General features: G+C 48.8%; 1 protein-coding gene across 1 annotated transcript in view; it reads right to left on the bottom strand.

Moving 5' to 3' along the window:
• The window catches only part of LOC137518063 (KAT8 regulatory NSL complex subunit 1-like), a 111,755-nt gene extending 97,475 nt beyond the window's left edge, over nt 1–14,280 (bottom strand). The window contains exon 1 of the mRNA XM_068235300.1: nt 13,397–14,280. Coding sequence (XP_068091401.1) covers nt 13,397–14,265 — 869 coding nt within the window. The 5' untranslated portion in view covers nt 14,266–14,280. The remainder of the gene's footprint in view (nt 1–13,396) is intronic.
• Nucleotides 14,281–19,931: the final 5,651 nt, after the last annotated feature.

The following is a 19,931-nucleotide window of genomic DNA, read 5'->3' as shown; positions in this document are numbered from 1 at the left end:
ATCATGAACAAATTGTTCATTTGATCCGGATCTTTTTTGTGAGTCGAATCATCCGGATCACCACAATGAAAGATTCGGTTCACAGTGGATGTCTCTCTGGAAGAAACAGGAACATACAGAATGTACAGTGCAGGGAAAGTCCTATCCTGCTAGTGATAGTCATTTCACCCAGTCTGCTTCCCTAGTAAAATGATTCAAATGATTCGGTTCAAAGATCCGGATCTTTTCAATGATCGATTCAAATGATCCGAATCCTTAAAAAGATCCGGACTTCCTATCACTAACCTAGAGCAGCTGCTTTGAGAGCTGCATAACGCAGCTCAATCTGACGTCCAACTTCAACACCACCATGCGTTGCGTTAGGGGCACGTTATGCGACCATAACGTCACCTAAAACGCAACGTCTTGGTGGGAAAGTAGCCTAAAGGGAACCTAAACTGAGGATATGAATTTTCCTTTTAAAATAATACCAGTTGCCTGACTCTCCTGCTGATCCTGTGTCTCTAATACTTTTAGCCACAGCCCCTCAACAAGCATGCAGATCAGGTGCTCTGTCTGAAGTCAGACTGGATTAGCTGCATGCTTGTTTCAGGGGTGTTATCCACTTACTACTGCAGCCAAAGAGCTCAGCAGGACTGCCAGGCAACTGGTATTGTTTAAAAGGAAACATCCATATCCCTCTCAGTTTAGGTTCCCTTAATTGAGATGGATAATTCCTTTTAAACAATACCAGTTGTTTGGCAGTCCTGTTGAGCTCTTTGGCTGCAGTAGTGGCTGAAACACACACCGGAAACATGCAGCTAATCCAGTCTGACTTCAGTCAGGACACCTTATCTGCATGCCTGTTCATGGGCTGTGGCTAAAAGTATTAGAGACACAGGATCAGCAGGAGAGTCAGGCAACTGCTATTTTAAAGAAAAATCCATGTCCTCAGTTTAGGTTCCATTTAAGTCCCATGCGCACACACACTAGATAAAACTCTGCTGAGTCAGTCAATTCCGCATGTGTACAGCAGCCCCCAAACTTCCTAGCCAGCGATCCACCTGGCAGATCATTTAGACCGATTGACGGCCATGAGCATTGTTCTCTCCACTTGCATCGCCCGCCATGTGACCTCACCCTACTCCCGCTTTGTTAGTCTGCAGGCTAACAATGTACAATAGTACTGCGCAGGCAAAGAGTGCTACTAATGATGGGAGCAGGAGGCCGGGCTACGCAGGTCCAGTACAGCTGGACTGGCTGCGACTAGAGGAAGATACTGAGCCGGCCAGCAGAGAATCAAAACGTCTTAGGAGGACCACAAGGGAGCCCACAGCCTAAAGGAAGCCCCAGGTAAAGTACAAATGCTTTTTTGTCTCAGATTTCCTTTAAAACTACTTATATCAGTTTATACAATATCAAACACACACATGTAATGAAGCCCATACTGTATATTTTGTACATGGAGACAACTTTGTATGCAAAAAATATAACTTGAGCAGTGAGTAAATAAGGGACTGTCAGTACTGGACTGGTTAGACAAATTATACTAATGGCGGATCAATCTGTATTCTACAATATAGTGGTTAGCTCACTCTTCTGTAGCCAGGAAAGGTTTGTATGTTCTGCCGCTACAACACTGTTGCCAAGCAATTAACGAGAGCAGTGAATGAAACAGCTGAACATAAACCTCATGTGAATTCAGCCTCACATAGTTTAGGGGATTCCAATTACAAAGTGTCAGACTCAGATATTACAGTGAAAGGATCTATAGCAAATAAACTTGGAATCGTTTTCTGCAGTGATCCTATGGTGTATGGTTCATTTTTTACCCCCAGGGCAGATCATTTTCATGTAACAAGAACCTAGACTAATCCTGAGAATAAATAAGATCCAAAGTCTCTAGCTGACAGATAATCTATCATCATAATAATCTATCATCTGCCAGCTGATTGCCAGAGAGTGGATTTGATTGGCTATAAGCATTTCACTTCCTGGGTGAGGCTTTGATTGGCTATAAGCATTTCACTTCCTGGGTGAGGCTTTGATTGGCTATAAGCATTTCACTTCCTGGGTAAGGCTTTGATTGGATATAAGCATTTCACTTCCTGGATGAGGCTTTGATTGGCTATAAGCATTTCACTTCCTGGGTGAGGCTTTGATTGGATATAAGCATTTCACTTCCTGGATGAGGCTTTGATTGGCTATAAGCATTTCACTTCCTGGGTGAGGCTTTGATTGGCTATAAGCATTTCACTTCCTGGGTGAGGCTTTGATTGGCTATAAGCATTTCACTTCCTGGGTGAGGCTTTGATTGGCTATAAGCATTTCACTTCCTGGGTGAGGCTTTGATTGGATATAAGCATTTCACTTCCTGGGTGAGTGAAGAAGTTTCTGCTCACTACTATTGCATGTATGAACAGCTGTTCCTCGATTTCTATGAGTTTATAGGGAACGTAGCATTACCTACATGAAAAATATTTTTAAATTAAACCCCCAACCGAGGGAGGTTAGTAAATAATGGTGGATTTGTGTGGGGGCAATGTTTAGTTACCTTACAGGGCCTGCTCCATCTACACGAGGGCATCCATTTTGTAAATGTGACCGCCGCACCACAATGTTGTCACGAGTCTAATGTGTTACCGGCTACGCACGTATGCCGATAGATGGTGTGTTCTTGGCGCCGCTGAATGCTGGAGGATGCAGCGCGCACAGCTGCTAGTGAGATGTAGAGACGTTAAGATTACATCTCCTGGTATGCACCAGCAGCCAGGCTCGCTGCATCCCCTAGCGCATACCTATGAATTAGCCACTGGGAGCTTGGGGCGCAGGGTAAAGCCAATATATGGCTTACCCTGCTTCTGTACAAGTCTCAGCGATGCTAATTGGTATTCCCCCTCCAGGTCACCGTGGATGGTGGCAAATTATATAATTTGGCTTCCAGCTATTGCTGGTGGCCGAATTAGCGAGTTTTAAAAGTAATCTTTTGACCGCGTCCAAATTACTCACTGAGCGCCGCTATAGTCATAATTCCTATTACAGCCTATGGTAGCGCCGGCTGTGCCCAAATCTACTGCGCCGTTTTAACCTCTTAAGGACCGCGGTGTTAAACCGCCTTAGTGACCAGGCCATTTTTTACAAAATGGGCCACTGCAGCTTTAAGGCCTCGCTGCATGGCCGTACAACTCGGCACACAAGTGATTCCTCCCTTCTTTTCTGCCCACCAACAGATTTCTATTGGTGGGCTAGGTTGCTTCCAGGATGTTTATTTTATAAATATTTGTATATTTTTTAAATAATGTTCCCTATTTTTTTTTTAGCAACAGGTTAACACTCGCCCCCAGCAAGCAGCAGCGCCATAAACCCCACATTTCCCAGCATGCACCAGTGGTCATGCACATGCTGGGTTCACCCACTTTAAGGTAAGGCCATTTGGCAGTGACATTTGCAACACTGACGCCCTTGTGAATATAGGCAAGTTAATCTAATGCTGCCCCCACACAAAGCACATATCCTTTACGAACCCCCCTCAGGGTGATGTTCATTTAAAGAATATTTATGTAGATGGTGCTCAACCCAGCAGCTGCCGCCTGGACGTGACAAATCACGTCCAGCTGGCAGGAATGGTTAATATTTGTGGTAGAAGGAGAAAAAAAAAAAAAAACAAAAAAAAAAACACAACAACTGTACAGGGCTGTGGAGTCGGAGTCAAAGCAATTTTGGGTACCTGGAGTCGGAGGTTTCATAAAATGAGGAGCCGGCTGATTTTTGTACCAAATCCACAACCGTGGTAATTAGACTAAGGAGTCTGAGTCAAAGCCATTTGGAGTACCTGGAGTCAGTGGTTTCAGAAACAGATTTCTTTTTATTTTTTTGTAACAACACCACAGCCCTGGAAAAACATCACTGTTAATACTAAATAAAATGACACTTAAAGGACAACTGAAGTGAGCGAGATATGGAGAATGCCATATTTATTTCCTTCTAAATGCACATTGCCTGGACACTTAATTCAGACACTTCTGTATCCAAAGAGATCAGGAGGTCTGCCAGGCAACTGGTATTGTTTAAAGCAGTAGGATTAACCATACTATGCCAAGGGAAAAAAATAAATATATAGATAGAGATATAGATATACAATAGAGAGAAATACTTGATCTACTTACATAACATGTATTGTACTGTCCACGTTTTAAATTTCAGTGAATGTTATACAGTAAATGAAGAGCATTCTGTTCCTGGTGGGAACCAGGTTTTTGCCCACGGTTTTGGCTAAATCCTGATGTCATTTCTGCCGTTAACTTTTTTTCCTTTTCTCCTCCAATCGCTGAGTCACCTCAGCCTTGCTTGTAAACACAAGTGAGCAGGGGATCGTGTTTCAGATAGGCAGGGAAATAAATGGAAGAGGAGGAATATATTACAGCTAAAAAGAATCCCTCAGCATGCAACTGTTTGGCACTGACTACTAAAGGGCCAGTGCTCCTTAAGTAAGGTATGTGATAACTCCAAATCATAACAGCAGAAAGAGTTTTGAATGCAGGATTAGCATCTTTATCACTTTATACACTCAGACCAGTTGCTGTTGAAATTTGATTTTTATGGTGACAATCCCGCTTTAAAAAGGAAATAAATGTGACAGCCTCCATATCCCTCACTTCAGGTTCCCTTTAAATATAAATAGCTTCCCCTCCTATCCTTTATATGGTCAGAATTGAAAGCTCTAGGATGATGTCTCACCTTAGACTGCCCTTTAGTGTAACCCTGTATTGGGTCACTGGCCGTAAAGCTGCACACTAAACAAACTAGTCTGCTGTCACCAGCAGACCTCTAAGCCCCAGCAAATCTCCCTAGTCTCATGAGAATTTGACTTATGGACTCTACTAGGCTCATGCACGAGACAGCAAGGGCACGCCTAAGGGCTCTTTCACATTAGGGCAGATTTTCTGCGTTTCAACGCAAAGGATAAAGTTTGCGTTACCCAAGGTGAAATGAAAGTCCATAGACTTTCATTTTAGCTTTCACATATAACGCAGCCTTTTTGTGCGTTGCGTTCCACTGCACCCAGGCGCAGTTTTTTGGCCAACGCTAGCTTTATGCGTTACAATGTTAGTCAATGTAAAACGCACACTATGCGCGTTTTTAATCCGTTAACGCAGGCAATCAGTCCCAGAATGCAACAGAGGAACAATGTAGAAAGTTGACAACTAAAAGAAAAAAAAATTACCTGCGTTTTTCTATGTGCAGTAACGGATTGAAAACGGATTAAAAACGCACACTCACTGCAGTGCAACGCATATCAAAACGCAGTAAAAGGCATACAACAAAACGTATGCTTTGAGCGTTCTCCAACGCAAGCTCTGATGTGAAAGAGCCCTAAGAGGTTCACGAGCCTGCAGCCAGTCCTATGAACTGGAACATACAGCTGTACTTATTACTAGGGAAATAAGTTCCTGAAAGTCTTCAAATCTGTCAGAGCAATTTTTGGGTACCTGAAGTTTGCTTCATAAACTGAGGAGTCTGATGGTTTTTGTACCAACTCCAAGTCCTGAATGCAACAGCATTGATGATGATCCTGGAAAGTGTCACAACTTGCTAATTAATATTTTCAGCGAAGTTAATTTTTTTGTTTCAGATTTGCTTTAGTAGTTCTGTCCCCCCCCCATTTATTGGAAGGATTCTGACCACACCTAGAGGCGTTTATTTCTATACTATAAGAGAAAGCATTTGAGAAGGAATTGATAGTTGAACTTGGCAGTGTTAAAAAGTGTGCCTAAAAGGATGAGATAAATATAGGTACAGACAGTTCTAGTTTTACTAAGAAACTGAAGTTGCTCTCTTTTCCTAGAAATGCAAATGAGAGGCAGTCATGCAGCTTGTCTGATTCAGCCCCATGTCCTGAAAAGTAAATAGAAGGCAAAAACCCCTTTTCTTGCTGAGAGAAGAATACAGATAGCATTTCAGTTGTAAAATTTCAAAGGGTCATTACTTCTTTGTCTTGCAGCTCTACAAAGCAGATTTTACATTATATCATGGCTGGTGTTCAGAATGCAGTCTTAGGGCCAGTGCACACCAAAAACCTCTAGCAGATCTGCTAACGCTAGAGGTTTTTGAAGCAGATTTTCAGAGCGATTCCTAGGCATGTTTAGAGAGCTTTTCTAAACATGCCTAGCGTTTTTTGGAGCGTTTGTGTAGATTTCAAATGTTACAGAAGCTGTTCAGCAACAGCTTTACTGTAACGCCTGGAAAACCGCTCTGATCTAAAGACAAACGCTTATATAGCGCTTTTGTCCTGGCGGACTCAAAGCCCCAGAGCTGCAGCCACTAGGACGTGCTCTATAGGCAGTAGCAGTGTTAGGGAGACTTACCTATGGTCTCCTGCTGAATAGGTGCTGGCTTACTGAACAGGCAGAGCCGAGATTCGAACCCTGGTCTCCCGTGTCAGAGGCAGAGCCCTTAACCATTACACTATCCAGCCACTGCTATCTAATGTTTTTCCACTTTCCTATACTTTAACACTGAGGCAGAAATGCCTCAGAAATCTAAAAATGCTGCAGCCCCCGAGTTTGCGTTCGTGGAAAAAACGAACCGCTCTGGTGTGCACCATCCCATTCACTTTCATTAGCCAAGCGTTTTTCACCCCTGCAAGCGTTTTAAAAAACACTCCAGAACTACTCTGGTGTGCACCAGCCCTTAAAGAGAACCCGAGGTGGGATTTAATTATGTTACTGGGGCACAGAGGCTGGTTGTGCACACTAAGACCAGCCTCCGTTGCCCCATGGTGTGCCTCCATGTCCCCCCTGCGCGCCGCTATACCCCCGCAGTGCTGGCGACACGCAGCGTGTTGCCAGCACAATGTTTACCTAAGCGCTGTCTGTCAGCGCCGCTCCTCCGCATCGGCGCTACCCGCCCATGTCCCTTCCCTCCCGCTGATAGGAGGGAAGTGACGCGGGTGGGTAGCGCCGATGCGACGCTGACTGACAGTGCATAGGTAAACATTGTGCTGGCGACACGCTGCGTCTCCCCAGCACTGCGGGGGGTATAGCGGCGCGCAGGGGGGACATGGAGGCACACCATGGGGCAACGGAGGCTGGTCTTAGTGTGCACAACCAGCCTTTGTGCCCCAGTAACATAATTAAATCCCACCTCGGGTTCTCTTTAAAGAGACACTGAAGCGAGAAGAATTCTCGCTTCAGAGCTCATACTTAGCAGGGGCACGTGTGCCCCTGCTAAAACGCCGCTATCCCGCGGCTAAACGGGGTCCCTTCACCCCCAACCCCCCCGCAAAATCAACGACCAAATTGGTAGTAGATTTTGCTGCTCCTACAGGCAGGGCTAACGGCTGCAGCCCTGCCTTCAGTGGCGTCTATCAGCGGCGCATCGCCGCCTCTCCCCTGCCCCTCTCAGTGAAGGAAGACTGAGAGGGCGGGGGAGAGGCGGAGATACGCGCTGACAGACGCGCAAGAGGCAGGGCTTCGGCGGTTAGCATTGCCTCAATCGGGAAGAGATCCCCGGCTGCACGGAGGGGATTTCGGGGGGTAAGGGACCCCCGTTTAGACGCGCGATAGCGGCGTTTTAGCAGGGGCACACATGCCCCTTTTAACTATGAGCTCTGAAGCGAGATTTATTCTCGCTTCAGAGTCTCTTTAAAGCGGACCCGAACTCTTGCACAGAACAGAAGGAAAACCAAGAAATACACCATGTATTTAAAGTTTAGCTGTCTAATTCCCCCTCATTTGTGTCTAATCACAAGTTGTGATTTGATCTCATCTGTGGTAGCTGACTGCCATGGCAGAGAGGCTAATCTGAAAGCACAGGATGTTAATATATCTGCTTCCGTGAGAGCAGGAAGTAGATACACTGCAGATTTATTATCAGCTGTAACAAAAAAAATTGTTTAAAAAGGTTATTATGCTGTTGTGTATCTTTTAGAGTAGAGAGCTTTTAGAGCAGAGAGTTCAGGTCTGCTTTAAAGTGGAACTGTAAAGTCCTTCAAACAGTTTCACTTACCTAGGGCTTCCCCAAGCCCCCAGCACCCATCCTGTCCCGCGCTGGTCCTGCCGGCACCAGCTCCTTTTGTTACCGTCGACTTGTAAGTCGACGGCAACTGCACCTGTGCATCCCAGGCTACGCGAAGCTTTCTTTGCGTTTCAGCCCACAATAGCATCCTGCGCCATTCCTGAGCCTGCAGCCAGCACTATGAACTGGAACATACAGCTGTACTAGGGAAAAAGTTCCTGAAAGTTTTCAAATCGGATTTGCTGGAACACAACCAGCGCTGGAGTCAGAGCAATTAATTTTTGGGTACCTGGAGTTGGTGGTTTCATGAACTGAGGGATCAGCGCAGGACGCTATTGCGGGCTGGAACGCAAAGAAAGCTTCGCGTTGCCGTCGACTTACAAGTCGACTGTAACAAAACAAGCTGGCTGCAGCAGAACAGAGGATTGTGCAGGACCAGCGCAGGACAGGATGGCTGCTGTGAGCTTGGGGTAGCTGTTTTTGAAGGACTTCACAGTTCCACTTTAAAGGGAACATGATGTGAGAGGGATATTAAGTCTACCATATTTATTTCCTTTTAAACAATATTAGTTGACTAACTGTCCCACTGAGCTTTCTGGCATCAGTAGAGTCTAAATCACACACCTGAAAAAGCTCGCTTATCCAGGAAGAAACATCTGATCTGCATGCTTGTTCAGGGTCTATGGTTAAAAACGCTCACTCCACAAAGAGATCCAACTCCCCTCCAGCTTGCCCTAAAAATCATTATTGATGACACTAACAACCCCTGCACCCCAGACCTGCTGCCTAGGTGTAATATTTGACTCCACTCCTTTAAACCTTATACTTTGCCGAATGCCTCTGTACAGAATTTGGGCCCTGCAGAATCACACAGTTAATTACCAGGAAGTAATGGTACTCACGCATGTGCAGTAACCTGCCCATAGCCACAAGCAAGCGCCAGGCAGAAAGAGAGCTGCCAGGAGCACAAACGGAACAACTACTGGAGGCTACTGTGCAAGGGCCATTACTTCCTGTTCAAAGGTCCTGACTAGTACTAGTGGGGGCCCTATAACTGATGAAAGGTGTGTAGAAGGGTAGGTGTGACCTGCTATTTGGTTTTGGCTGTCCTATCTTGAGACAAATGTAGCAAAATGATGTACACTTACCTGGAGCTTCTTACAGCCCCCCATACTCTGCTAGCACCCTCAATGTCCAGCCAGTCCCCTACGTTGTGCCAATGCCCCCTGAAGTCCACAACATAGCCCGGAGTGTATTGAGGGGGGCAGCCTGAAACAGCGCATTCACAGTGGCTAGCAACCCAACTAAAACACAAACTCCAAAGCGGAACAACAGAGGGCACAAGGACATCGAGGGAGCAGATGGACTAAAGGTGGCTGGACGAAGCCCCAGGCAAGAGCTTTTTAAGTGCTAGCTATTTTGAAAAGCTCTGCTATAAAAATGCAATGCTATGGGGGATTTTTACACACACACACACACACACACACACACACACACACACACACACACACACACACACACCCCGCTCCAGTGTGCACACTCACATTAGCAGGAGCTTTTAAAATCACAAAGCGCTTAGAAAAGCTCTTGTAGTGTGAACAAGCCCTAAAGCAAGAAAAGACAAACAACATTTATATCGCGCTTTTCTCCTGGTGGACTCAAAGCGCCAGACCTGCAGCCACTACAGCGTGCTCTATAGGCAGTAGCAGTGTTAGGGAAACTTGCCTAAGGTCTCCTACTGAATAGGTGCTGGTTTACTGAACAGGCAGAGCAGAGATTCGAACCCTGGTCTCCTGTGTCAGAGGCAGAGCCCTTAATCATTACACTATACAGCCACTGACCTGAACTCAGAATGTACTCTGCTCTAAAAAGATACAAAACAACATAACCTTTAAACAAAAAAACAGTTCTTAGTTACAGCTGATACAAAGCCCGCAATAAAATCGGCACAGTTTCTACTTCCTGCTTTCATTGAAGCAGACATATTAACATCATGTGCTTTCAAATGGAGCTTATATCTGCCATTGGCAGCCATGCGATGCTGGAAATACTTGGCTCGATTCTGAGGCATTAAGATGGTTAGATAGATAATTTCCGACATGTCCGATCACGGTTCGATCGTTTTGCCGCTCGATTCACCATTGAAGTTAATTGAAAAAGATAAGAAAAAGCGCCAGAATCGACCCGTGTATTCCCAGCATGGCACAGGGGAGAGATCAAATTACAACTCGTGATTGGACACAAATGAGGAAATTAAACAGGTTAAACTCTCTAATACATACAAGGTGCATTTCTCTACATTTTCCTTCTATCCTGTGCAAGAATTCAGGTTCACTTCAACCTCCTGCCGACCAAGTCACGCCGACAGGCGTGGCCGTGCCGGCAGCCCCAGGACCGCCTAACGCCGATTGGCGTAAAGTCCTGGGGCCAGCTAATGCAGGAGATCGCGCGCAAACTGCGCACACATCTGCCTGTGGGCGGAGCTCCGCCTTCAATCTCAGAACAGCAACCGCCGCTCGGGACTATGTACGTGTACAACGATGCGATCGGCAGCAGCGCTGTACTGGGGACAGCCGTGTGACTCGGCTGTCCCCCTGGGACACTGAAGAGCGACCGGCTCTCATAGGCAGAAGCCTAAGTAAAGTCACAAACCTGGAAACCGATAAAGAGCTTGTCGGACTCATTGGGGTTTTCTCACACTCGGCAATTCTGATTTGATTTAGAGGGTGGCGCGGGAAGCCTCTACTGGATCCAGAGCATTCCCTCTTTGGTAAGGCTTTGACATTTGACCTGAAGTTTGCCTCAGGTACAATTTAAAGAGACTAACAAAATGTTCAGCCTTATTTATTCTATCCTATAAGTTCCTATACCTGTTCTAATGTGGTATGTGTTACTGCAGCCTTTTCTAGTTGCAGTGGCGGTGTTATCTCTGTTATATGATCTAATCTTCTCCCGGCTGAGGCTGGAATGTGCTGCACTGCTTGTCATTGGCAGAAGCTATACACACCCTCTCCAAGCTCTGTATGAGTCAGAGACTGAGCTACTCTCAAGCCTATCACACTAGTTAGAAGCCATGTCTTTTGCTTGTAAACACTGCCTAAAAATGGCAATTACAAGCCAGGATTGCAGCAGGGAGTGGCAGAAACAGCACAGAGGGGCCCAGGAGAACATAATGAATAGAATGGTATGCTTTTTATTGTAAGAATTTTAGAGTACAGATTCTCTTTAAAGCCTGCTATAAACACTAGACTACAGTTGGCCAGAACAATGAAGAATGTTTTGGCTGACAGTCTATCGCCAGTCTTTGATGCTCAGCAAGTACTATGGGCAGGGTAGGAAAAGCACGAGGCTTCTCACTGAATGGGGAAAAGCAATAGATCGACGGTTCAACTGAGGCCACAGTGCAGTGTTCTCCCCAGAAATATTTTCCAGCTGGGTGGCATGAAAAAGTAGACGGGTGGGGCAATATGAAAGAATGCAGGGCCGGTGCTTCTGTGCACAACTCTGCTTACAGAATAGGAGGCGAGCCGATGACAGCCGGGTGCTCACAAAAACTAGCCGGTGATGACAGCCGGGTGCTCACAAAAACTAGCCGGGTGGACCACCCGGCTAAAAGAGCCTGGGGAGAACACTAGTGCAGCTTGTATTTTGACAGGAAGATGGCATTGGAGGTTTGTTGAGTCAGACTGTCAGCCGAAATAATAATTTCAACTCTCAAATTTCTCAAGTCTGGAGTGCTGTAAAGGGAAACTAAAGCATCACCCTGTGATGTTCCTGTTACCCGCAGAGCCCCTCTTTTCTGGATGTGCAGCCCCGGTCCGCATGACTCCGGTGGACAGGATCGCTCTGTGCAGTACGGTGCATGTGCACGGGGCTGTTGAGTCAGTACAAAAATCATCCAACACGAACGTTTATGAAACCCCTGACTCCAGGTACCCAAAATTGCTCCAACTCCACGGCCCTGCATGTACAGAATGCTTCTGGCAACAGAAGTGCTATCAAGGATGCATGTAGCCAGGGCCACGCATGCCCAGTGGATGAAAGAGGGCCACTGCGGGGGTTCTGGGGCAGCGCTCAGTGACTGCATGGGCACAGCAGCTGGTACAAACCCCAGGTAAGTTAGACTGTTTTTAACTTGCCTTATGTTCTCTTTAAAGAGAACCAGAGACGAACAACATAAATTTATACATACCTGGGGCTTCCACCAGCCCCATCAGCATGGATCACTCCCACACCATCATCCTCTACCGACTATCGCCATTACTGGGTCCCGTCACTTCGGCAGAGTGGGAGCGATCCATGCTGATGGGGCTGGAGGAAGCCCCAGGTATGTATAAATCTATTATGTTTTCGTCTCTGGCTCAGAGATGAATACAACTAAAGCTCTGATACTAACGTGGGGCCTCCTCCCGTCCCATAAACACGACCAAGTCCCACGTCATCCTTCCACGGTCTACTGTTCAGCCCAGGTAACAAGCTCAGTGACGTCAGTCCGGGGTCTACTGCGCATGCGTGGGAGATATATGCGTGTTTATGGGGCAGGAGAAAGTCCTGGGTAAGTATCAGCTTTAGTATTCTTAGTTTGAGTCTCTAAGCTAGGATCACACCAGCCTAGAATTAAACCAATCCAAAATCAGCAACGCCTGTATTTGTATACTTCATTTCCAAGCTGCATGCAATTTAACTGTAAAAACTAGGTTAATTAGAGTCTCACTAATCACCACCCAGCAGACAGAAAGGTCTGTTTTCGGGTAAAGGTGACATTAACCAAATTCATCAATCCAGACAAAAACAGTAAGACAGGGTAACCCACAGAGATTGTTATTAGAGTGGCCAAAAAGACCCACTAGCTGCCTGTACTCCATATGACTGCTTTGTATTCCTCAGGTGAAGTAATCCCCTCTCAGAAGACAGACCACAGCCAGCCTCTTCCCACAGTGTGACAAAGCCCCCCTCCTACAAGCATATGGACTTGTGGGAGAGGGACAACAGGTAAGGCTGAACTATGTCTCAATGTGGGAGGAGAGGAGGGCGGAGGCTGCAACTCCTAAGGCTCCAGGCAACTGCTTTATCAGTCTGGTTTGCCTCTGAGCTTCACAGAGACAATTACTAAACTTCTAACCAAGTAGGAGATTTTGAGTTCAACCACCATTGGGCATAATCAGTTTAGTACCCTTTAGGTCACTTTAGGTATACTTTAATATCATAGGTTGTCCATAGCAAAACATCACACCTCAGGAATAATTTAATACCATTTGTTTATAGGTAGATAGGTTACTGCTATGTATTTAATCTCAATCTGTACACTGCAATAAATGCACCAATCACAAGGACAACCAGTATGACAGATACCATAAGATGAGAGCTTCCAGCAGGTTTTACACATGGAAGCAGCACTCACCCTGGGATTGGGCTCTTTTCTTCCAGCCTGTCATCCTCACCACTTTCAACCATCTCCTCAGCGTCGCTTTCCCCGCCAGAGCTGCTCTCTGTGGCATCTGAGTCGAACCCTCCCTGGGCTGCCCGCAGCCGGGCTGTAGAGCTGCAGGCCAATCGGTCCAGTTCTACATGTGGAGACCCAGGTAAACCAGCTGCTCCACGCTCAGACAATAACTCCACTAGTCCAGACAACTGCTGCCTTACATGACGCTCCACCTGCTTTGCCTGGATCACCTGAAGTCTCCGGCACAGTCGGTGAGCCCTCACTTCCAGTTCCTGTTGTCGGTTGGACATCTGAGCTGCTCTCAGGGCGCACAAGACTCGGGGCCCCGGCACAGAATCCTGAGAACCTGAACGTCTGGCTGAAGGTGCTTGTACAGCCAAAGACCCTGAAGCAAAGTCTTGAAGGGTGTTAGGACCACAAGAACCAGGTGCGCCTGCTTGCAAAGCACCAAGTGCAATGTCCCGATGTACAAAATCCAAGTGACCTGTGGGTGCTGATGCAGAGAATTCCGATGAATCCTGGGGTTCCAAACCAACATTCAGCCCTTCCATGGACCCCTGACCAGAGATGGAGGGGCCCGAGTTTTGCACACATAAGGACCCCTGGACATCTTCCAGCCGCTCTCTAGGTCTGTTTGGAGCTCCGCGCCTCTCTACAGCAGGTCCTGCTCCTTCTAACTTCTTGGGGTACCTTCCATCCAAGCCCTTCAGCAGCCTCTCCCCTGCAGGCATAGCTGCTCCCTCCAACCTCTGCCCTGGTGCTCCCTCCAGCCTCCCCATCAGCTCGGGCCCCGGTACAGCTCCTGTCCTCTCATCAGGACCCCTCATTGGCCTCCCCCCCTGTCCATGCACCAACCCCAGACCACCAACACGCCTCCCCTCCCCCGGCCTCCCCTCCATCAGCGCTAAACCCCGCAGCGGCCTCTCTATCCCGGAGCCCAGCGCAGCCCCCGGCCTCCCCTCCAGCCTTAGCTCCAGGCCCCGCAGCGGCCTCTCCTCCCCGGGCCCGCCTGCATCCTCCGGCCTGCTCTTCTCCCCGCCGTTCAGCAGCAGCAGCGCGCTCCGGGACTTCAGCTTCAACCTGTGAGGAGCTTCCTGTGCGGCTCCGGTCAGGGCCGGGGCCATGTCCGCCATGCAGGGGGGTGGCAGGCGGCTCACGGGGGTCCCGGGCTCTTCATGGCCCGCCCGGGGGGCCCCGCCTGAGGAAGCGACAAGCCGCAGCCGCGTATCTGATAAGGAGCCGGAGCGCGCCGGTGACGGCCTCCTCCTCCTCCCCACCCGGGCAGCCAGGGGAACAAAGCTCGCTTACTCCTCCCCCCGCCTCCTCCTCTGCAGGGGCGGCCATTGCGCGCTCACCCCGCCCGCCGCCATCTTGTGCCGTGCCTGTCACCGCGCGCCCTGGAACCTACCACCGCCGGAGGGGAGGACTCCGCCCGAGCCCGCTGCGCCGTCCCCGGCTCACCAAACCCGCGGCAGATCTCCAGCCGCCCTTTCCTACCGACTCGCAGCGAGAACTTCGTATTATTAAACGACGGACCACCCGAGAAAGGCAACCCAGCTCCCCCCGCCGACGAGTGGTTCAGTCCAGCTTGTGAGAGGCGACGTTCTGTTTTCCAATTGCGCAGCTGGCTAATCTCCTCTTCCCGCCTCCTCTAGCCTGAGAGGAAGCCCCGCCTCCTCCCTCCTGAGAGGAAGCCCCGCCCTGCGCTTTGATTGGCGGCGTTGTGAACTCCTTTGTCTTTCGCCTTGTTTTCCACCGTCGTTTCCTAGGATTGGTGACCGTGACGTCAGCAGGCAGCCTTTCATGTGGATGAGTGACGGTCGCTGTGACCAATCGGAATGAAAGACGCATTTCCCGCCTCTTTTTCTCACCTGGCTCATGTTGCCTCGGTTGGTGTATATTGAGCAGTGTGTTCCCCTCTGTGTAGCAGACAATGGTAGCGCCCTGGTAAATACAGAGATGTGTTCCCCTCCATGTGACAGGCAAAGTAACTCCCTGATTAGAAAAAAAATAGATATAAACACAGTGGTGTGTTCCCCACTGCGTGGCGGGCTTTCTATTCAGAGCAGCAATGTGTCCCCCAAGTGGCAGATGAGATACAGTAATGCAGATCTCTGATAATAAGCAGAACACTTCATTCATGAGACAGACATGGTAGTGATAGCTCTTTCATAAAAGAAAGTGGCATATCAAGGGAGCAGGCCCTGCATCTGCTGGGGGACCCAGGGCTAATAGTGCGCCTGCTAGGGCACCCAGGGCCAATAGTGTGCCTGTTAGGGGACCCAGGGCCAATGGCGCGTCCGCTAGGAGACCCAGGGCCAATGGTGCACCCGCTAGGGGACTCAGAGCCAATAGTGCACCCGCTAGGGGACCCAGGGTCAACGGTGCGCCCGCTAGGTGACCCAGAGTCAACGGTGCGCCCACTAGGGGACACTGGGCCAATGGTGCGCCCGCTAGGTGACCCTGGGCCAATGGTGCGCCCGCTATGGGACCTGGGCCAATGGTGCGCCCGCTAGGGGACACAGGGCCAATAGTGCACCTGCTAGGGGACCCAGGGCCAATAGTGCACCTGCTAGGGGACCCAGGGCCAATAGTGCGCCTGCTAGGGGACCCTAGGACCTCACCTGCACCTCTACAATTCGGAGTGCCACAAGGATCAATCCTATCCCCTCTGCTGTTTGCAATCTACATGTTGCCACTCGGTATACTTATCCAACGACATGGCCTGACGTACCACTGCTACGCCGATGACACACAGCTATACCTGTCCTTCAAACCTGGTGGAACAGACCCTACCCCAAAAATAAACTCTTGCTTAGCTGAGCTACAGGCATGGATTAAGGATAACTGGTTGAAACTGAATGCTGACAAAACTGAGGTCCTCTTCGTCCAAAGCCAGTGCTCGCCATCAAAACAGCTCTATCCTAAAGCAACACCAATCAGGATTGGGAATTCAGACATAAACAGCTCCAACCTTGTGCGCAGCCTTGGCGTACTAATCAATACTACTTTCATCTGAAGAACATTGCAAAGATTAAACATCTGATTCCCCCAGAGGATCTTCCAACCCTAGTTCACGCCTTCATCGCATCATGGCTGGACTACTGCAATGCCCTTTATGCTGGCCTCCCCAAAAAGGACCTGCGTCGCCTGCAATTAGTGCAGAATGCTGCTGCCAGATTGCTAACAAACCAGCCTCGCCACTGTCACATTACACCGATCCTTCGCTCACTGCACTGGCTACCAGTAGAATGGAGAATACTGTTCAAGATTGGACTGCTGACATTTAAATCCCTGCACAATCTGGACCCTGGATACATGAAGGACTTGCTGAAGCTGCACCACACCTCTCACAACCTCAGATCAGCAAGTTCTATAAACTTGGTCACTCCCAGAGTGCACCTCAAAAAATCTGGTGATAGAGCCTTCTGTCATGCTGCCCCTACTCTTTGGAACTCCCTGCCACACCCAGTAAAGACAGCACCATCCCTGGAGCTATTCAAATCCAGACTGAAAAGCCACCTGTTTAGCCTGGCATTTCCGGACTTATAAAATTCTTCCCCTGTACCACGATGGTCTGAGCCATGCTTATGCGCTTTGTGTCCTATGGGAGAAAAGTGCTCTACAATTGTTATTTGTTGTTGTTGTTGTACCGCTAGGGGACCCAGGGCCAATAGTGCGCCTGCTAGGGGACCCAGGGCCAATAGTGCGCCTGCTAGGGGACCCAGGGCCAACGGCGTGCCCGCTAGGGGACCCAGGGCTAATAGTGTGCCTGCTAGGGGACCCAGGGCCAATAGTGCGCCTGCTAGGGGACCCAGGGCCAATGGTGCACCGCTAGGGGACCCAGGGCCAATGGTGTGCCTGCTAGGGGACTCGACCAATAGTGTGCCTGCTAGGGGACCTGAGCCAATGGTGTGCCTGCTCAGGGAACCATGGGCATTAGTGTGCCCACTAGAGGATCCATGGCCATTAGTGCACCTCCTGGGGGACGCAGGACCACCAGTGACTCAGCTGGGGGACCTGGGCCAATGGTGCACCCACTGGGGGATCCATGGCCATTAGTGCACCCATTGGGGGACTTATAGCTGAACTGAAAATTAAAAGTCAAAATAAACATACACACGTCATACTCACCTCCCGTGTAGTCTATTCATCAACCTCTACTGCGTCCTGTTTGTCCACTGTAACCAATGGAATTCTCCGCCCTCCATTTTGAACATGGCAACTACCCCATAACAACTTTTGTGAGCCCCCTCTGAGGGACAGTAAAGTGACAAGACAATATACTCTTTACATCCCTGCGTAATATGTCGGCGCTATATAAATACTTAAAATAAATAAATAACGCCTGCTTGAGCCATAGGGAAATATGGGCATTACCTTGCACATTAGTTGTCCTTTCAGTTATAACTGACAGCAACTGATATATCTTGTCAGAAATGGAAAGAATCATTGGAAGAAAAAAATGGTGAGCTGAGAGGAACTGACGGCGAGGTAAGTATGTAATATTCATTTGCAAGTACATCATGTGTTTAATTTAAATAATTTTACTCAGTTCAGGTTCACTTTACGACCAACAGTGTGTCTGCTGGGGGATCCATGGGCATTAGTGCACCCATTAGGGGACTAAAGGCCAATAGTGTGCCTGCTGGAGAACTCGGGGCCAATAGTGTGCCTGCTGGAGAACTCAGGGCCAATAGTGTGCCTGCTGGAGAACTCGAGGCCAATAGTGTGCCTGCTAGAAAACTCAGGGCCAATAGTGTGCCTGCTGGAGAACTCAGGGCCAATAGTGTGCCTGCTGGAGAACTCGGGGCCAATAGTGTGCCTGCTGGAGAACTCAGGGCCAATAGTGTGCCTGCTGGAGAACTCGGGGCCAATAGTGTGCCTACTGGAGAACTCGAGGCCAGTAGTGTGCCTGCTGGAGAACTCAGGGCCAATAGTGTGCCTGCTGGAGAACTCAGGGCCAATAGTGTGCCTACTGGAGAACTCAGGGCCAATAGTGTGCCTGCTGGAGAACTCGAGGCCAGTAGTGTGCCTGCTGGAGAACTCAGGGCCAATAGTGTGCCTGCTGGAGAACTCAGGGCCAATAGTGTGCCTGCTGGAGAACTCAGGGCCAATAGTGTGCCTGCTGGAGAACTCTGGGCCAATAGTGTGCCTGCTGGAGAACTCAGGGCCAATAGTGTGCCTACTGGAGAACTCGGGGCGAATAGTGTGCCTGCTGGAGAAATCGGGGCCAATAGTGTGCCTGCTGGAGAACTCGAGGCCAGTAGTGTGCCTGCTGGAGAACTCAGGGCCAATAGTGTGCCTGCTGGAGAACTCAGGGCCAATAGTGTGCCTGCTGGAGAACTCAGGGCCAATAGTGTGCCTGCTGGAGAACTCGGGGCCAATAGTGTGCCTGCTGGGGGGCCCAGGGTCAGTAGTGTGCCTGCTGGGGGGCCCAGGGTCATTTGTGTGACCACTGGAGGACCCAGGGCCACCATTGTGCCTGCTGGAGGAGCCAGGGCCATTATAGCTGTTGTGCCATGAAACATTGACACGAATATACTGTTTACCTCATGCTGCACATCCCTATTCTCCCTTTGTGTTTTGCTCACCCTCTTTATCATTTCCCAGTATTGCCACAGTGACTGCCCGGCTCTCCTGACTGCATTGGGACAAGCTTGTATGGACATGGGTAGAAGGAGAGCGAGGGGCAGATGGGAGGAGTGGACCCCTGTGTACTGTGGTACAGACATATAAAATAGGTGCTTGTGCTTCTCAGCACACTCACCATGTGAGGAAAACACAGGAGTGGCACAGCCAACATGGCAGTTCCCTGATTAATAGAGTTTTGTGGCTGCTTTTTTTGGCAGGCATGTTGGATTCCTCAAGAACAGAGTGCTGTGTCTCTCCCCATTGTTTTAGACCTGGTAGCTACCCGAGATATAGAAAGGTATGTTCCCTATTGAATAGACCTGCATGCCCCCTATCTTTCAGCTTCCTCCTATGTGGCAGACGGGCTAACTCACATATAGCGTGACTCCCCCCTACCCCCCCCCCCCCCCTTTTTGATATAGAGATTTGCTAGAAATAGAGCAGTATGACATATACGGTAGCAAAATGACACACAGGGAAGTTTCCAGGTGAAATGGATGCACGTAAGGCCTGATTTTGACTGAGTTTTAGATTTTGGCCCTTTTTTGTCGGTGTTCCCCAACCCTGTCCTCATGGATGAGGAACGATGCCTGGTGAGATGCCATTTGACACCTCTGCTCTAGAGGATATTGGCATGGGCACATTAATAAAGAAAATGTTAGTATTCACTTATTCACTGTTGACTAAAAATGTAAAATGTTGTCAGTGCATGTTTTTTGTTTTCTTCAACCCTTTGAGGGATAGGTGAAGGGCACTAATGTTTCACTATACCCATTTCACCAGGGGGAGGTGGGGAGCAGGCATCCGAGGTGACCCCTTGATATTAAAAAATGGCATATCACCATGTAACGCTGGCTGT

This window comes from Hyperolius riggenbachi, chromosome 5 (genome assembly GCF_040937935.1).
Source record: "Hyperolius riggenbachi isolate aHypRig1 chromosome 5, aHypRig1.pri, whole genome shotgun sequence".
Classification (NCBI taxonomy): Eukaryota; Metazoa; Chordata; class Amphibia; order Anura; family Hyperoliidae; genus Hyperolius; species Hyperolius riggenbachi.
Note: the sequence above shows the minus strand (reverse complement) of the source record. Positions and strands in the feature narration are given on the sequence as shown.